This window comes from Rhea americana, unplaced genomic scaffold (genome assembly GCF_003343005.1).
Source record: "Rhea americana isolate MKP2758 unplaced genomic scaffold, rheAme1 scaffold_663, whole genome shotgun sequence".
Lineage (NCBI taxonomy): Eukaryota > Metazoa > Chordata > Aves > Rheiformes > Rheidae > Rhea > Rhea americana.
This window is the reverse complement of record NW_028186827.1, coordinates 5,835-18,399: the sequence shown is the minus strand read 5'-3', so window position 1 is coordinate 18,399 and position 12,565 is coordinate 5,835. Positions and strand designations below refer to the sequence as shown.

At 62.8% G+C, this 12,565-nt stretch overlaps 2 protein-coding genes across 4 annotated transcripts; one reads left to right on the top strand and one right to left on the bottom strand.

Moving 5' to 3' along the window:
- Nucleotides 1-7,176, top strand: PFKM (phosphofructokinase, muscle). Of its 2 annotated transcripts, XM_085320886.1 has the most exons (22): nucleotides 3-166; nucleotides 1,342-1,415; nucleotides 1,521-1,598; nucleotides 1,970-2,159; nucleotides 2,316-2,481; nucleotides 2,615-2,659; nucleotides 2,751-2,859; nucleotides 2,957-3,052; nucleotides 3,174-3,266; nucleotides 3,350-3,475; nucleotides 3,650-3,714; nucleotides 3,802-3,865; nucleotides 3,958-4,104; nucleotides 4,333-4,403; nucleotides 4,628-4,715; nucleotides 4,806-4,958; nucleotides 5,116-5,280; nucleotides 5,427-5,488; nucleotides 5,618-5,729; nucleotides 5,879-5,978; nucleotides 6,153-6,258; nucleotides 6,562-7,176. In XM_085320886.1, the coding sequence occupies exons 1-22, from the start codon at nucleotides 76-78 to the stop codon at nucleotides 6,707-6,709; spliced, it is 2,349 nt and encodes a 782-aa protein (XP_085177012.1). In that variant the 5' UTR covers nucleotides 3-75; the 3' UTR covers nucleotides 6,710-7,176. The 2 variants fall into 2 exon arrangements, with proteins under 2 accessions (XP_085177011.1, XP_085177012.1); XM_085320885.1 differs by having other exon boundaries at nucleotides 1-166; nucleotides 4,628-4,958.
- Nucleotides 7,177-7,600: 424 nt separating this feature from the next.
- ASB8 (ankyrin repeat and SOCS box containing 8) lies at nucleotides 7,601-12,420 on the bottom strand. 2 transcript variants are annotated; one of them, XM_085320887.1, is made up of 4 exons: nucleotides 12,249-12,404; nucleotides 10,397-10,501; nucleotides 9,156-9,795; nucleotides 7,601-7,884 (listed from the first exon to the last, which is right to left on the bottom strand). In XM_085320887.1, exons 1-3 carry the CDS (start codon nucleotides 12,363-12,365, stop codon nucleotides 9,163-9,165), a joined length of 855 nt encoding a protein of 284 aa, XP_085177013.1. In that variant the 5' UTR covers nucleotides 12,366-12,404; the 3' UTR covers nucleotides 7,601-7,884; nucleotides 9,156-9,162. The 2 variants fall into 2 exon arrangements, with proteins under 2 accessions (XP_085177013.1, XP_085177014.1); XM_085320888.1 differs by having other exon boundaries at nucleotides 7,601-9,795; nucleotides 12,249-12,420.
- Between the last annotated feature and the right edge of the window lie 145 nt (nucleotides 12,421-12,565).

The window sequence follows — 12,565 nt, the reverse complement described above, 5'->3', positions numbered from 1 at the left end:
CACCAGCCCGCTCTGATTTTCCCCCTTTCCGTGTTTTTTTTTTTTTTTCATTTTTTTCCCCCCGCAGCACGGAAGATGGAGCAGTCGTCCAAACTGCGGGGCCATGCCGAGAGCCTGGGAGCCGGGAAGGCCATCGCTGTGCTGACGTCCGGAGGGGACGCGCAGGGTAAGGCCRGGCTCTCTCGGGAGCTACCTGCAAAACCCCGGCGCCGATTTAACTGCCAAGTGGGCAAAGGAGGGGTTTATTCATGCCCAAACCCCTCTGAATTATTTGCACCCAAATCCTTCCAAATTATTTGCACCCAAACCCCTCGCTGCAAGGCTTCGTGTTCGCGTCAGGCATTCGGGGCTTGGGCAGGCACCAGGGCGCCTGCGAAAGCCCCCAACTCCGAAAGCGGAGCTGCTTTTGGTGAGTCTGGGAGGGTTTTTAGCTGCTGCTTTGGGATAATCGGTGCCATCCCCCACTGTGGCCTTTCTTGCCTTATGGAGAAAGCTCAAAGCAATAAATCAAGCTGGGAATAAACCACTTCAAAAGTCTCTGAAGGTTGGGAAACGCCGGGAGAAGCGGGGCGGAGCGGCGGTGTTACGGGCAGGCAGGGGCTGAAGGGCAGAGTTAAGGGGAATTTCCCCACCGTCGAAGGCTGGGAAAGAGCTCTGGCTTCGTTTGCCTTTTCTGCTAAGGAAGAGGAGATAAAATCAGGAGATGCAGGGAGAGAGGAGGAAAGGGGCATCCGGGCTGCCCAGAAAAAGGCAAAAAACCCCGTGAGCTTCCCCAGTCCCGCTTAACCGAGCYGGGGAATTAAAGCAAATGCCGCCAGGGAGCGTTTCCAGGTGAAGCTTTCGCGTCCGCCCCGCTGGGAGCTYGGCTCAGCCCTGCCGGGTATCTGCTTTGCTTCATCGGCCGGCACCTCGCTGTCAGCGCCGGGCTGGCGTGACACGAGTTGTGTCCGTCGGCGTCACATGAGCGCGGTGGCTTTTCTGGGAGCGCGGGCGGCTCGTGTTACGGGCGGCCCCCGGCGAAGCTATTTGCAGCCGCTAAATGTCAGCGGGGCAAAAATAAACAGGAGCTGGGGGGGGGGGTAGCGGAAGCGGAGGCTGCCCCGTCCCGCGCGATGCCGGCACGCAGGGCTGATGCTGCTGCTCCTGGGAGAGCCGGGAATGGAGCAGGGATCGGGCTGCGGCTGCCCGGGAATGTGGAGAGCCCCCGGGATGCACCGAGCCCGGGGCAGGGAGGGGGGCGAGGAGCCTCCTTCTGCGGAGCTTTGTGACCGCTTTGAACCGGGGCCGAAACGCCGCCGGGCGTCGCGTCCGCCACGCTCACGCTTTCCCTCCCCTTCGCAGGCATGAACGCGGCCGTCCGGGCCGTGGTGCGGGTCGGCATCTCCCTGGGCACTAAGGTCTACTTCGTGCACGAGGTCGGTACCGCCTCGGCCCCCGCCAGCAGCCCCCCCAAAGCGCGTCCTCGGCGCCGGAGCGGGTCGAGCCYGGGCCCGAGGGCTCAAGCTCCAGTTTCACCCTAGGGCTACCAAGGGCTGGTGGACGGAGGAGAAAACATCAAGGAGGCCACGTGGGAGAGCGTTTCCATGATGCTGCAGCTGGTGAGCAAGGGCAGCTCGACGCAGGGATGAAACCCGCCGTGAAGGTCACGGCGCTGCCGGGCAGGGCGGCCGCAACGTCTTGACCTTCTCCTTGGCCGGGGCCGGCCCGTAACCGGACGCCGGGGCCACAGCGAAGGTCYGCGCTCGAAAATAACGCGAAACCGGAGCCGGCGGCTCGCGTTTCGCAAACAAGCCCTGGCCGCAGGGCGTCGCCACGAAGCGGGATACGGGGCTCGAAGGCCCCGAAACGGGGCGGTCTCGCCCGCAGCGTAACGCCGGGGCGCGGGTCGCAAGAGGGGCAGGTCTGGGAGACGCTTCGCGCGGGTGAGAAATCCCCGACGCGGGAGGAATCGTTTTCTCGGCTCCGCCAGGGCGGCACGGTCATCGGCAGCGCCCGGTGCCAAGATTTCCGGACGCGCGAGGGCCGCCTGAAAGCAGCCCGCAACCTGGTGAAACGCGGCATCACCAACCTCTGCGTCATCGGCGGCGAYGGCAGCCTCACCGGAGCCGACACTTTCCGGGCCGAGTGGAGCAGCCTCCTCGCCGAGCTGGTGAAGACGGGTACGAGCCCGGTTCCGCCGGCGGTTTTTCGCGGACGGGTCGGTTTCGCGCCCCGGTGAGGTTCGCGCCGCTCCGTGGGGAAAAGGCAGCCGGGGGCGACGGCAGTGCCCGCCGCGTCCTTCCTTGCGCCGGTGACGGTCCCGACCCTGCTCGCAGGGGGGATCACGGCGGAGGAGGTGAAGAAGTCCAACTACCTGAACATCGTGGGCATGGTGGGCTCCATCGACAACGACTTCTGCGGCACGGACATGACCATCGGCACCGACTCGGCCCTCCACCGCATCATGGAGATCGTGGATGCCATCACCACCACCGCCCAGAGGTACCACCGCCAGGGAGGCGCCGGCCCACCCCCGGGACCGGGGGTTGGGGGGGAGCCCAGGCGTCCGGGTCGCCGGCCCTGCTTCCCACGGTGCCGCCGAGCCGGGAGTAACGCTCCGCCGTGTCTCCCGCAGTCACCAGCGGACGTTTGTGCTGGAGGTGATGGGCCGTCACTGCGGGTAGGTCCCGGAGCAGCCGCCCGGCTGTTGCCCGAATGCCGGATTTGGGGAAAAAAAAAAAAAACCCAAATGGCCTCGTCTCTGCCTGCAGCTACCTGGCTCTCGTCACCGCCCTGGCCTGCGGCGCCGACTGGGTCTTCATTCCTGAATCGCCTCCCGAGGACGACTGGGAGGATCACTTGTGCCGGAGGCTGACRGAGGTAAGGGGGCGCCCAGTGGCGGCGAGGAGGGGGCTCGCTGGGGCGCTCCAGCCCCACAGCATAACCCCACCGCTGCCGCCGCCGCCTCTCGCCCCAGACCAGGCTCGGCGGCTCCAGGCTCAACATCATCATCGTGGCCGAGGGCGCCATCGACAGGCACGGCAATCCCATCACCTCGGACGACATCAAGAACGTAAGTGGGATGGGGGTCTCCATCGAGCCCCATTTTCCATCTCGTCCCTCCGATGCCGCGGATCCCCCTGAGCGGTCCCCGCCGGAGCTAAACCTCGCCGCCGCCTCCTCCTCGCTCGCAGCTGGTGGTGAAGCGCCTGGGCTACGACACCAGGGTCACCATCCTGGGCCACGTGCAGCGCGGCGGGACGCCCTCCGCCTTCGACCGCGTCCTGGTAGGGCACCTCCGTCCCCGCCGGGTCCCCGGGGTCCCCGCGCGGCGGCTCCGGGCCTGCGGTGACCCCGATGCGCGTCCTAGGGAAGCCGCATGGGCGTCGAAGCCGTCATGGCCCTGCTGGAAGGGACCCCGGACACCCCGGCCTGCGTCGTCAGCCTCTCGGGGAACCAAGCCGTGCGYCTGCCGCTCATGGAGTGCGTCCAGGTGGTGAGTACGGCACCGGCGACCCCGGTTCGCCCCGCTGCACCGGGGGCTTTCCACAACCCGCCGTGCCGAGCGGCCGWAAACACCCCTTTGCAAACGGGAGCAGCCCAGCCGCCCGCTGCAGCGAGCCGCCCCGGCGCCTCCAACCCGCCTCCGTCCTTTTTCCCCTCCCCGCAGACCAAAGACGTGACGACGGCGATGAACGAGAAGCGCTTCGACGAAGCCCTCAAGCTGCGGGGCCGGTGAGCGCCCGCGGCCCCTCCGCCGGGGATGGAGCGGGGACGTGCTGCCCGCGCCGGGGCTGCCTCACTCCTCTCCCATCCCTGCAGGAGTTTCCAAAATAACTGGAACGTGTACAAGCTGCTGGCCCACATCCGCCCGCCCCCAACCAAGGTAGGCGCCGGGACCGGGGCCGCGGTGGGGGAAAACGGCGCGCGGTGGCGGCGCCGGTTCGCGTCCCTCACCCCGGCGCTTCRCCCCGGCAGAGCGGCTACACCCTGGCGGTGCTGAACGTCGGCGCGCCGGCCGCCGGCATGAACGCGGCCGTGAGGTCCACCGTGAGGATCGGCCTCATCCACGGCCACAGGATGCTGGCGGTGCACGACGGCTTCGAGGGGCTCGCTTTCGGCATGGTACCGCCCTCCCCGGCGCCGGGGCAGAGCAGGGGTGCAGGGGATGGGACGTTTCCCTTAACACCCGGAGCGGTAATACCCGTACAGACGGGCTCCCGGCTCCGGAGAACCCCCCGCCGCGGTCTCCCTCTGCACGAGGGTTTGTCCAGCCCGCTCCTCCTCCGGCCTCGTGGGTGCCGGGGCGCCTCTACCATCCCTCTGACCGTCACCGTTTCTGCTTTTTCCCAGGTGGAGGAGATCAGCTGGGAGACAGTCGGCAGCTGGACTGGTCTCGGTGGCTCCAAACTGGGGACAAAAAGGTAAAACCGCCCTTGCTGTGGAAATCCTGCAGCGTTTACAGGCCGCTGAGCTGCAGCCAGCCGTCTGCACTAGAAACRGCAGCTCGGCCCTGGGCAGGTGCTTTTAGCCGCGTCCCGACCYGGGTGCACCCAGCCCCGGGGGGAGAAGGGGCTCGGGGGCTCRGGCCAGCCGGCACTGAGGTCCCGGGATGCTGCCGCGCTGAAGCTCCTGCTGCTCCTGCCAGGACTTTGCCCAAGAAATACTTTGAGGAAATCAGCACAAACATCACCAACTTCGGCATCCACGGGCTGATCATCATCGGTGGCTTCGAGGTGAGTGCGGGGGGGCCGGTACGGGCACGGAGCCGCCAGCCCCCTGCGGCCCCGGGACCGCACCGCCACCRCCCTGCCCGCTCCCCGCAGGCCTTCATTGGCAGCCTGGAGCTCATGGAGGGCCGCGCCAAGTACGAGGAGCTCTGCATCCCGCTCTGCGTCATCCCCGCCACCGTCTCCAACAACGTCCCCGGCTCGGACTTCAGCATCGGCACCGACACCGCCCTCAACACCATCACCACGGTAGGGCTCCCCGGCGGGGCCGGCTGAGCCTCGAGAGCAGCCCGCGCGGGGACCGGGCGTCCCACGGGCGCTGCCGGCCCCCGTTTCTCCCCCCTCTCGGCTCCCCATCGCGTTTAACCGCCGCCGGGTTTCTCGTTTCTCCTCCCCGCTCCACCAGACCTGCGACCGCATCAAGCAGTCGGCAGCGGGGACCAAGCGGCGCGTCTTCATCATCGAGACCATGGGTGGCTACTGCGGCTACCTGGCCACGCTGGCGGGGCTGGCGGGCGGCGCGGATGCCGCCTACATCTTCGAGGAGCGCTTCAGCATCCGCGACCTGCAGGTGGGCGTCCCCCGGCCGAGGGGGCAACCCGCTCCGCCAGCGCTCGGGGACGGGAGGTTGCGTTTATCCCTCCCCGGGTTTTTTCCGCCTCCTCCCGCTGTATTTCAAAGGAAGGGCTCTGACCTCCCTCTTGTCTCCGGTCACAGATGAACGTGGAGCATTTAACTGAGAAAATGAAGACGACGGTGAAGAGAGGCCTGGTGTTGAGGTAACCCCGGCTGGGAGAGCGGCACAACCGCCACGGCGGCGCTCGGGGCCCCGAGGACGAGACCCGGCGCGCTCGTGCCGCCCGCTGCCGCGCTGAGCCCGCCCCAGCCCGGCTGCGCTGCCTCGGCAGGAACGAGCGGTGCAACGAGAACTACACCACCGACTTCATCTACAACCTCTACTCCGAGGAGGGCAAGGGCATCTTCGACTGCAGGAAGAACGTGCTGGGGCACATGCAGCAGGTAGGGATGCGCCGCGGTGGCCGCTGGGCTCCTGGCAGGCTCTTGCCTTACCCCACGGTGGGGCCCGATTGCCCAAGGGGCTCCGACCTGGGGCCCTTTGCTTGGCCGCAGCCCCCTCCACACACTCAGGAGGCTTCTTCCCCATGCAGGGTGGCACGCCGACCCCCTTCGACAGGAACTTCGGCACCAAAATGGGTGCCAAGGCCGTGGCCTGGATCACCGGGAAGATCAAGGAGTGCTCCAGGCACGGTAGGTCCCGCGGCGGAGCCGCGTTCGAAGGTTTTCGCTTCCTTTTCAGCCTGCTCGAAGCAAAAGTCTCTTTTTGCAAACCGGAGAGCGGAGGAACGCGGGGCCGTGCCAAGCCGCCCGCCGCTCTCCCCAGCCGGCGGAGACGCTGAGCCCGCTGCCGGCCTTCCCTTGCAGGTCGCATCTTCGCCAACACGGCCGACTCGGCCTGCCTGCTGGGCATGCGCAAGCGCAGCCTCGTCTTCCAGCCCCTCAACGACCTCAAGGAGCAGACWGACTTCGAGTAGGTGCCCCCCGGGCCCGCTGCCTTCGCCCCCTTCGCTGCCTCCGCCGCGGGAAAGAGGGGTGGGAACTGCCTGGGAGGGRAAGTCGGGCACCAGCAAAGGTGGACGTGGTGGAAGAGGGTTTTCTGAAGYGAGAGAAGTATCAAAGAAAAAGAGCTGGGTGGTAAGAGCTCACGCAAGGTTATTCCTCGCCCTGGAGGAGGAGGGCATTGCTAGAGGGAGCATTAAAAAGGCATGAGAACAGCCTGACAGGCGACGCAGCGCCGTCTCCTTCGCGGTCACCGCCCTTCTTCTCGCCCCAGGCACCGCATCCCCAAGGAGCAGTGGTGGCTGAAGCTTCGCCCCATCCTGAAGATCCTGGCCAAGTACAGCATCGAGCTGGACACCTCGGAGAAAGCCCACCTGGAGCACATCAAGCACAAGAGGACCTCGCTGGAGTCCAACATCTAAGAGGCCACCGCCGGCATGGCTCCCCCGTAACGAGTTTTCTTTTCTCACGCTTCGGGGACCTCCAAATAAAGCTCTCTCCRTTGTAGCTCACTTCCGCGGCTGCGCGCGCAGCAGCCTCCCGCTTCTGCAGCCCTCGGGGCTGCGTTTGGCCACGCAGCCACGCGCAGCGGCCAAGAGATGTCGGCAAAGCAACGCACGTGAAGGGCACCTGATGCACCGGCGCAAGGGCGGTTTCCTGAAGCCGATGGTTTCCTCAGGGCAACTTGGGCTTTTGAGAGCCCTGCAGTTAGTTATTTGGTGGGGTTTTAAACAAAAATGTTTCTTAAGTGGCTCGTGTTATGGCAGGATGTTGCACTGACCCAAGAGCAAGCAGTCTGGATAGAGTTACTAGGACATCTCCTTAGTTTAAGTTCCTAAATAAGATGCTTCAATAAACCAGCACCACTGACCAGTGGTGGCAACACGAACGGTGCTTGAATCCTCTGAAATCTGACCACCAGCGGAGGCACAGCACGTCTGCCATGCGCACGGGTTCGGGCCGGGCTGCTGTGGCTCCGGCCAGCCGAGCACAGGACACCCCGGCCGCGACRGCTGCGCTTGACGGGAATCCCACTGCACGTTTCTCAGCACAACAGCTACCTTATTTTCTCCTCCAAGTTTCTCCCCTAAAGTAATTGTCTCTGGAGGGGCCGACCGCAGCGACTGCCACGCTAAAGCGGGACACGAGGACAGGACAGGGAGGTCTAGACGACGAAGGTGCAGTCAGGGCTGGGAGAGAAGGGGGAACAGGCAGGGGAGAGGGGGATTAAAACTAAAAATCTACACACAATTCAGGGCCAGCTCTGGCAGCAGCAGCRCAACACACAGACCTTCCCATGCACAGCTCACGGCTTGCGGGGAGCCATTTATTTCTGTGAATACAAGACGCGGACACACGAGATACTACAACCAGGCGGCAGGCAGCAGCTCCGTGCCCGGCAAGCTCTGGCAGTATTTCGAGAGGAGATCGCCTTGTTTTCCTTCTTTCGGAGCCTTTTGCCTCTCCGTCCACGGTTACAGTACGTGCTGGGAACGCTCCCTTTGAGAGCAAAACTTGCTAAACAGAGAGGGCACTACCTGAGGAATTCCTGCTCAGCTTCCCACGCGGACGTGCTGCCGACGCGTTTATGTATCACCTTCAAAAATACACATATATACATAAATAAAAAATCAGCAATGAAGTGAGCGGACAGCGCGAAACCGAAGCGGCAAACTAAGGAAGAGCTCAGCTGGGCTACTGCGTGGCACGTACGAGCCAGCCCCTCAGGTCAGGGGCACGGAGCATCCCGCGCTCGGAGTAAAGCTACTCCRGGGAGCAAGGGGAATCTTTCTGCTGGCAGGAATTACAGCCTCAGGATGCCAAACTTGCAGAGCGGAGAGCAACGAGAGCAGGGCTGYGATCGCTTCTCTGCCCCAGAGCAGCGTTCTGGTAGGCACCAGCCCCGACCAGGCAGCAGGGATCGGTGCGCTCGCTCCAGTCTGGCTCCAGCAACCACGGTAATTCACTCCGAATGAGCATCCCCGCAGCGACCAACTCGCACCTTCATCCAGACGCTTCCCTCAGCGTTCCCAGCGGTCGTGCTTGGTATGCCACGCGCTGCGGGCTCCTCTATCCCACCCCCTTCCCCCTGAAAAGGCTGATAGGTCTTAAAAATTACAGAGAAGAGGGAGAAAAAAAAGAGAGACCTCTCCCATGTGTTGAAAGGAAGTCCAGGGTCCTGCGCAAAGCCTCAGGGGCTGCAGACAAGCGAGCACAGGGTGCTGTGCTCAGGCGGCTGCGCGCAGGCAGCAGCTCCGAGCCAAGGCACCAGCTCGCACCGCTCTGTGATACGACGACTCGATACGCGCGCTCGGGTGTGCTTTTCCCTGGACTTCCTGCCAACACGTCGCTGCAACGTGCCTGATTTGTCCCGATTTCCTGCCTCAAGTCCTTTAGCAAACGAAGAAGATTCTGTCAGTTCTTCTCCCCTCACCAAAAGGGCCTTGCCCTCAMCAAGGTCTGCCCCAACTCAAAAAAAAGAAAGTTAATCCAACTGCTGGGATACAATTTGCCATTTTTTAAAGGAGGATATGTTGTCTTACGAGGATGCAGATGGCTCGAGGCTAAAACTGAAGGGAGAGAGCTCAGGAGGAGCCGAGTAGGCAAATAAACTGCACTTGGCAGACGCGAGCGGCACCGGAGGATCCCGCTGTCCCTGGGTCGGACAGAGGAGCAGAGCAGGAGGAAACCCGGGATGGCGACCGGTCGGCCCCTGTCCGTCGGGGCGGGAGGGGGATCYGGCATCCGTGAGTCACAAACCAAGCAATTTATCTGGTTACTCTCAGTGCCCCTTGAAGCAGGGGTGGGGGGGGGGGAACGGGGCTGTGAGCCAAGCGCAATCCTCCCCCGCCCCCCCCCCAGCCTCACCTCTCGCTTAGCTAAGGAGCAACACGTATTCCTTCAGGGACGCGGGCAAAGGCAGCTCCTTCACGGCCTCCGGCAGGAACTGCACGCCCAGGCTGCGGCGCACAGCGTAGCGAGACAGCGTTTTTAGGGTGCCCGGGGCAGAGCAGAGCAGGGTGAGCTTTTCGCAGAGCTGCTGATCCCTGGTTACCTCCCGGGGCATGCTGCCGTTTTTCCGTAGCTCAAAGTGTCCGATAGCCCGGTGGAGAAGGTCGAAGCAGGAATCTTCGCGCTCCGTGCCCAGTCCTCTGACGAGCAGCGCGACCAGCCGYGAGATGGGGGTCTGGCCTTTCAAATTGACCACCCGGACCTCGGCTCCGAAGTCGAGCAGGATGCTCACGCTCTCCAGGTTGCCCTTCATGGCAGCCCAGCTCAGCGGCGTGTCGTTGTTGTAGTCGCGGGCGTTCACCAGGGCGCCGTTCTCCAGCAGCGACCGCACGCACTCCGCGTTGTTCTTGAAGGCGGCCCAGTGGAGGGGGGTGTCCTTGTTGCCATCCAGCGCGTTGGGGTTGGCGCCGTATTCGAGGAGGATCTCCACACAGGTCTCGTCCTTTTCCGCGGCGTAGTGAAGGGCAGTGCGGTTGTAGCCGTCCAGGGCATTAACCTGCAGGGAAAGAGCAACAGGGGAAGAGACAGGGCAAAAGCAGATTTGCTGGTGAATTCGCTTCCCAAACGCTCCCACTCTGTCTGTTCCTCCTGACATCAGGGAAAGTTTCACCAGCACTACACAAAACCCTTTATCCCTGCATCACGTTTGCATGCCTCGCCTCTCATTTACAGAATGGGAAAATGAGGCGCAGTGAGGGGTACGATCTGCCAGCTGCCAAGGGGAAGTGCCAAAAATCAGGCAGGAAACCTAAAACGTTTTAATTCTTCCCTTCGGCTTTCACCACAAAACTACCTCCCCTCCCCAGACGAGCCGGTGCCTGCGAGAGCTCAGGCACAAACGCTTTGGCAATACGGAAACAACCTCCCTGCTCGTACGACATAGCTTCAGCCCTGCGAGGGAGCAGAACAGCTGCTGTTAGCATAAAGCACCAAAGCATAAAACTGGCACAGCTTAAAAACGTGGCTGATGGTTCTGTCTCATGGGAAAGGAGGAGGCTCAAACTTCAGCTGTTTGTCACAGCCCACCAGCAACCCGGCAAGGCSTCTCGCGGGCTCGCGGCTTCTTGGCCCCGTGCACGCTTTCCAAACGCTTTTACCTCCGCTCCCTTCTGCAGCAGCAGCTCTACGCAGTCCGCATCAGCCACCATACACGCGCAGTGCAGCGGTTTCAGGGTGCCATGCATGCAGTTCACATCTGCTCCCTGCAGAAAGGCAGGAAACCGCAGCCAGGATTAGCGAACCCACCTGTTCTTGGCTTGTTTCCATCACGGCCTCCGCGCCGCGGCGGAAGCGATCCTCCAGCCAGTTGCTTTCAGCTGATGAGTCCTGATTTACCAGCGAGGCCCCGTTACAAAAGGTTTATTAATAGACATCCTGGACACGTAACGCTCCTGTGCAACCCACGGGTTTGTTAYGAGGCGGGTACGGCGCCAGCCAGGGCTCCTCGTGCTCAGTGTTGTGCAAATACCAGAGAGGCGGTTCTGGCCACAGAGAGTTCAGAGTCAGGCTGACATCTCTGCAAAGCAGATGCGTCTGACAGCGCACGTACCCGCTCCCTGCCCAGCCGATCTAGAGCTAAGGAATGTATCGATTTAATTAATCTTCCCCAAACAACTTCTTAAAAAAAAAAAAAAGACTTGGATGCCCCAGGGGCGCAGCTGCTCCCTCTGGCTTTCCGCACTGAAAGGATCCAGCACCAAGAGGCTGCAGCGAGGTCGGCACATCACACAGTCTGCTGACAGGGGCAAGCAGTCAGCTCTGCCTCCTTCCCAATATCACCCGCAAATAAGTCAGCAGCTGCTTTAAAAGCCACCTGCAAGCCTCTAACRTGTTCCTCGCACCTGGAAGCGTTCCCTGGTGGCTCTGCAGCAGGAGACAGCCCTGCTGCGGAGCACCCTCAGCTCGAGGAACTTGCCTGTTTTGAAAGGGTGCCTCCGAACCACCTAACTGCTCTAATACACTTTGCGGAGACCTTGCGACCCGAAATAGCTCAGCAGCTGCCTGGATCAGTCAGGCTTAACCAGGACTCTCCGCCATCTAGAAGACAGTAATCCGAACTGACGAGGAGCTCCCAGACTCCGTCTGCACGGGGCTGAGCGAGGGATGAACTTCAGCCGTACAAACAAAATCCCGAGCCTGAAGTGCGTGCAGACAACGCGCAGGAGTTCGGCACGCGGTGCTCCGGGCTCGASTGCAGCTGAGAAATAAACCTGACTCTGTCCTTGACCGGATGGAAACAGAAACACTCACCAGACAGAGGTAGAAACCTTCCTGCCAGCACTGAGTCACGAGCCAGCCTGTGAACTCATGGATAGGGCTGTTCCACGTTTTCTCCTTCAATTATAAAGGCTCCCCTACTTTTCCTTCAAATAAGTTTCACAGAAGCCCAAAACTACCACCAAACCCCAGGTGTTTAAGGCATCGAGCAGCCCAGGTGGCCCAGCAGGGTTTGAACATCATCAGCTGAATGAGGCAGGGCCAGAAGCCAAGACACAGTGGCTGGCCCCAGCTCCCAGGGCCTCCCTGGTCCTAGGCAAGCTCTGAGAAGAGAGACCGCTTACTGCGGCACCCGCAAGAAGCAACAGGGAGAAACCCCAGCTCCCTAGCTGCTCCCTTCCTGGAGGCCTGAACCACGGCGTATTTATAAACGACAACCCAGCAACGCCGTCGCATTCGGAGAACGCGAGAGAGAGGATAAAACAGAAACGGCGCCCGGCCCTCTGTTTACAGCGTGCAGCCTCCGGAGCTCTCCGCAGGCCGCCCGGCCCCTCCAGAGACGCTGCCCTCAGGGAAGGATCACACCCAGGCAGCCCCAACACAAAGCTGGGTGCGGAGCCAGCCCCGAGCGCGGTGCTCGGCATCGCCGGGACGCTCAGGCGCCCGGGGCAGGGGACAGCRAAAGCGATGAGGCCGCGGGAAGGCAGGCGAAGCCCGCGGCGCCCGCCTCACCCTGCCGATGAGGTCCTCGACGTTGTCGTGCGGGAAGGAGCGGATGGCGGCGATGGTGCGGATGAGCCGCTCCGACAGCGAGTACTTGCTCTGGATGCTCTGCATGATGTACCACATAGTGCAGGCCGGGCGGCCGCGGCCTCCGCATGCTCCGGGCGGCCTGCGCGAGGGGAGAGCCCTGAGCCCCTGCAACCGCCGCCGAGCCGAGTCCCCCCCCCCTTACTAAGCCTCCCAGGAGCCCCTCTACTTCTGGGGTTCGGCCCCAGTGAGGCTCCCACATTGCAAGACCCCCCCCCACCGGGCCTGGGAGCCCCCCA